The sequence below is a fragment of the Pundamilia nyererei genome, unplaced genomic scaffold (assembly GCF_000239375.1).
Source record: "Pundamilia nyererei isolate P.nyererei 1_Seehausen unplaced genomic scaffold, PunNye1.0 scaffold00132, whole genome shotgun sequence".
NCBI classification, from domain to species: Eukaryota; Metazoa; Chordata; class Actinopteri; order Cichliformes; family Cichlidae; genus Pundamilia; species Pundamilia nyererei.
In genome coordinates this window covers 168,470-173,477 of record NW_005187533.1, presented here as the reverse complement: position 1 = coordinate 173,477, position 5,008 = coordinate 168,470, and the positions used below count along the sequence as shown (strand labels likewise).

The 5,008-nt window shown below is 40.8% G+C and overlaps 1 protein-coding gene across 4 annotated transcripts in view; it reads right to left on the bottom strand.

Annotated features, from left to right (window-relative positions):
* wipi2 (WD repeat domain, phosphoinositide interacting 2) overlaps nucleotides 1-2,423 on the bottom strand; it is an 8,648-nt gene extending 6,225 nt beyond the window's left edge. For 2 of the 4 annotated variants that reach the window (XM_005743471.2, XM_005743472.2), the window contains exons 1-3: nucleotides 2,156-2,423; nucleotides 1,263-1,345; nucleotides 838-996 (exon numbers count right to left, since the gene is read on the bottom strand). In XM_005743471.2, the coding sequence (XP_005743528.1) occupies nucleotides 838-996; nucleotides 1,263-1,345; nucleotides 2,156-2,229 (316 nt within the window). In that variant the 5' untranslated portion in view covers nucleotides 2,230-2,423. The remainder of the gene's footprint in view (nucleotides 1-837; nucleotides 997-1,262; nucleotides 1,346-2,155) is intronic. The other 2 variants (XM_013913447.1, XM_005743473.2) reach the window with 1 other exon arrangement.
* Nucleotides 2,424-5,008: the final 2,585 nt, after the last annotated feature.

Sequence of the window (5,008 nt, the reverse complement as noted above, 5' to 3'; positions counted from 1 at the left end):
AAACTGCAGCATGCACAGTTCCAGTGGTCAGAAAGGGACTTCCAGGGAATGATCCAAAAATACAGAGTGGGCTGGAATCTGTCACATCTATACAAGAAGTATAGATGTGGATAGTTTTGCATTTTATACCTAGACTGTGTGAACTTCTTTCCTTCTTTTATCTAGGGTGCAAAAACAATCAAAAAGCTAGCCTTTAACACTTTGTTTCATGAAAGAGTCGAACGAGCGGTGTTCAGAAATTGTAGAAATGGCTTTCCCATTCTCTTGTGCTGACTATAAAACTTAAATCACCTACTCCCGTCTTCTTCTTTGGTATTTAAATATAAATTAATTAGCAAAAAAGTCAGAATACAACATATAGGTTAATAAAAGGGATGCAGCAGAAATCATATGTAACCTTTGTCCATATACAAGGAGGATGGTTGATGCTTAAGCATACTAGTGAGAGGAAAGGGCAGACATACTTCATTAATTATTTAAAGTAAAAGCACTGCACGAGTGGTATAGTGACTCCAAACTAACAGGAACAAATGCAGTAATACCTCATAAAATATAATTAAGCAATGAAGTAACAGTTTTTATAAGACAAGTACCTTTAAAGCCAACTAACTTAAAACAAATTATTTGCTCTGCTGCAAATACCTCAATGGCCAACTACATCTGGACAACTAGATAAAGGTATATCTGGCAGCCTCTCCAGCGAGTCTGTCCTGCAGATGGACTGCTTCAGACTGCAGCTGGTAAAGGTAGTCGGCCATTTTATAACAGGCAAACCTTGCAGTGTCCTCCTTCCCCTGTGCAGTTTTTCGCGTTACGCCGCATGGACCGATTATCTACCTGTTGAACGTTGCTTCAGCTCTACAGTGTGCAGTCGATCGCCGTCATCGGCATCAGTCATAGGTAGCACAGATGGAATCTGTGCCTGGGAGTGAAGACTAACTGGAGAGGCAGAGGAAGAGCGACATCGAGGACCACCGCAACAGGGGCCTACTCTGTCTATTCCATTAGCATACACATGTGTGGTTAAATTACTGGAAAGAGTTTCATGTTATGCAGCCTCGTGCACCATTACCACCACCATTACACCCAAGTCGCACTTTCACAAAAACAAACCAAAAAAAATGCATGCCTTTAAAACAAAACAGCTAACTGCATGCAACTATTGTGTGTGCATTCTGTTTAGTGATTGGATGAGGAAAACAAACACAAACGGGTGAGTAGATGGAAGTAGAAAGCCAGAACAGAGGTCAGTTTATACTTACTACATTCATATATCTGCTCCAATTTGTCCACAGAGGACAGGGAGAAAAACTTGTATCCTGATTTGGTGCCAACAGCTAAGGACCTGTACATGACACAGAAAGGAAGCGTGGCAGTGACCAAGCACGGTGTCACAGACATACACTGAATAACAATGCACTCTGTGGTCGTTGTTACAGCCACATTGTATTAGTCTACACAATGAAAAACAGGGGGTTCGGTCTAATTTCAGTGATATCGACTAACTCCGCGTACCCTAGATACATTGGTCACTGTGGTCTCAGTGTGATTGTGATCACACGACTAACGCTGTGTTGCAATAATACCAGGCCTCTGCTGCTGAGAGCAAACACCGGCAAATTTAGTACATGACCGAGTTTAAATTCGACATGTCTATCTTAATCATATTAAAACAAATACAGTGACCCAGTTCGAGTCACAATTTCCTACAACAATTTCCAGCAGTCTTCCAGCTGTTCACCAGTAATGAGTCCAAAACACAGAAAAATCGAATTGCCTTTTACTATTTCTATCTACCGCCAGCCTGAATAAGTAATTACAATTACCCGTAGCAAATATGCGCCTACAGCACACTTAATTTACGAGCATGTTGCTAGTTAGCCTCGGACCACAAACCACTATGCTAGCTAGCAAGCTATGCTAGCATCTGATAAAATAAAAGGTAAATGGGTAGTTTAAAAGAGTAGCTAACCCAAAACACGACGCCTACTGATAGTCTTTTCTAGCATGACAAAAACTACATCTAGGAGATTTCAAATCCATTCCTGTGACCCCGCTAGGCGTCCAGACAAGTCCAAGCTGGGTTAATTAGCATTAGCTAGTTTCACAGCACAGGCCATCCGATCCCAAGCCACTTTCCCCGGCCCTGCCTTACGTGTTGTCCTGGTTAAAGTTGGCGAAGAGCAGCTGGCTTCCGCCAGCGTCTCCGCTTTGACTGGCCAGGTTCATGGGTTCGGCACCATCGACGTATAAAGCTTCAGTAGAAATAGCAGCAGCTGGACTGAATACAGTGGTAAAGACCAGAAGTGTTGAGCTTTACGGAACCATCTCTGTTTGCTGCTCTGCTCTAACGATTGTTGTTGTTTTCCACAGGAGCTTGTTGCTCACCCCCAATACGCATGCGTTATGCGCACAGCGTGCAGTTCCTTTAAAGGGCCATGACAGATTTTAATAAATGAGCTCCCCGGACTCTAAACAGGAAACGATACAAAACAAAAAATATGAAATGAACAAAAACAAAACATTTAAATAAAGAAAAACCCCACAAACAAAATTATGGTAAAACGGTAAACATACTGGTATCTCGGTTTCTGTCCTTTTTAAACCAATAGGGAGACAGAAACCAGGACCAATCACGACTCTATCAGAAGACTCCTCTGTACATTGAGGATTTCAGAGAACCAGCGCCCCCCATCGTTACATTGTGTAAAAGTCATCTACAATGGAGGCGCTGCTAGCAAGTATTTATTCTACAGTTCCCATCTCCTCATAACACCAGCATGAAAAATTATATTGTTGTATCTTTAGCTTTAATTTAGTTTAAAATTTTAACCTCCTGTTATTCTCTTTTTTAAATTATTAAATATATATAAACAATCATCAATCGAGGCAACAGGATCCTCCCTAAAATGACGATAGTCTATAGTGAATTTTTAAAATGATAAAAAGTTAGTTTTTTTTTTCTAATTTGAAGCCTCTTCAATCTACAATTTATGTGCAAGTTTTGTGTTTATTTGCCACTTCTTTTTTAAATGAATTTGTGCACTTCTTATTTCTTACTGAGTGCAGTTCCTGCTCTACACTATTGCAAAGCAAACCTCCAAATAACTAAAAGAACACTGATTGCGTGTGTGAGATTTGAAAAACTCAATGTACTGACACTTTCACTTTCACATAGTCAGATCTTTGTGTTAGAGAGAGGCAAGTGAGTGCAAACTAAGTAATGCCTTTAAAAAAGAGTTGCAACATTTCATACATCACCATTTTTTAGCCATTATCTGTTGCCTCTTCAGTTAATGTGCCGCAGTTTACAACATTTTAACAGATGCTGAAAGGATCATGTAGAGCAGCTTTCAACATATGTGAACATCAGATATTAAAATTGTATTACATATATGTCTAAGTAGCCCGCGTTTTTTCCTTTTAGTATGCCATATTACTGAAAAATAGAAAATTAAGCTTAATAAAGCCACTTATTTGGAGCTTTCTGTGCTTTTGCAAATGCCTTCAATGACTTCAAATGAAAAACGTTCTCTTTCCTCTGTGAATTCTCATGTGGGAGCACTGGACTAAAACCTTTCACATAGCATGACAAAAGTCCCAAATTCTGGCAGTTGGAACAACAAAGTATAAGGCGTGGGATGAAAAGGAAACAGCGAGTGATCCCATCCACTGACTGAAATGTAATTTAGAGCATGAGTCATAGAATTTCTGTCTGTGTATTGGTTTCACTGGAGTTTCAGGTGTAAGTCTGAGCATGTTGGAGTGGAAATTATTCACTCACGCAAATCTGACAGGTAACGTGAAACACCAGGATGAGACAGTCTTTCCGGACAGTTTATCAGTGAGGATCTCCCGGGAAAACAAAAAGGAAGTGTATAATGTTGAAATACTGTCACCTAGTTGGCAGAGGGGTAAAAGCATAGAAAAAAAGAACACGAGTAAACTAAACATACCTTAACCAGAACTCAGTCCACTGTGGCAGACTTTTAGTGTAATGAATTACCCTGTTTACCTACAAAGATTCCACTAGAGTAGCTTTGCATGAGTCACAGTATAAAGAAGGATTATTATTAGTGCAGCCTTTCAGTTCATTCTGTGTAGAACAAGTTGTTTAAACTCTCTCCTCTTTAACACCACTTACCTTTCGTCCCATTGGCTGCTCCTTGCAAACAGAAGGTTTGAACAGCAGGTGGGTGGGGCTTGTGTGCCCACAGCCAGAACAATGACCTTTGATCTCGTTGAAAGTCTGGTGTATCCAGGATAAACACAAAACATATGGAAGCTTGGCTTCAAGAGCAGGAATCTTTAACCAGTTTCTCTCTAAGGCTCCTCTCAACATTATTTGGACTGTTTCAACACTATCTAAACTCTCATTATGAACAATATTTTGCATTTTCATAACCATGGTGACGACTCTAGTTTTTTTTACACAATCAAGATCGATTATAGAGCATCGCACACACATTTATTATAACCAGTGACTCCACCGAGAGCTTTTCATTTCTTCGTCTGCTCCAGTGCCTTCATCGATCTGAGTCAGCCGTGTCCTTTGGACCAGCCTGCCGTTTCCAGGGGCCGGGTGGCCGCCTCTTCTCCAAAGGTCTGTCAGCACAAACATGATGGGCAGAGATGTGCAGACATATCTTGCTTTTCAAATAGAAAGCAAAGCTGCAGTCCTGGCATTTGAGAAATTTAAAGGCGATTACAGTAGGAGACAGAAACCAGCATGTCTGGCCTACACAGATGTTTGTCACCACACCCCAATCTACCAGCTGTGTTACAGGATGTTAGTTTAAAATACATTCAGATACGCAGTGTTTAAAACTGAATGTTTGCAGTGAGGCTAACCACAGGCAGCTGGTTGCCTTTAGGGGCGTATATTTATAAGTATTATTCACCTGAACAAATATGGTTGTCAGGTCACTGTCCCTGATATGGAATCTTATCTGCAAACACAGCCGGGGTGGTGGCAGCAGTGTTGGTCGCCTGTGTGTGTGTGTGTGTG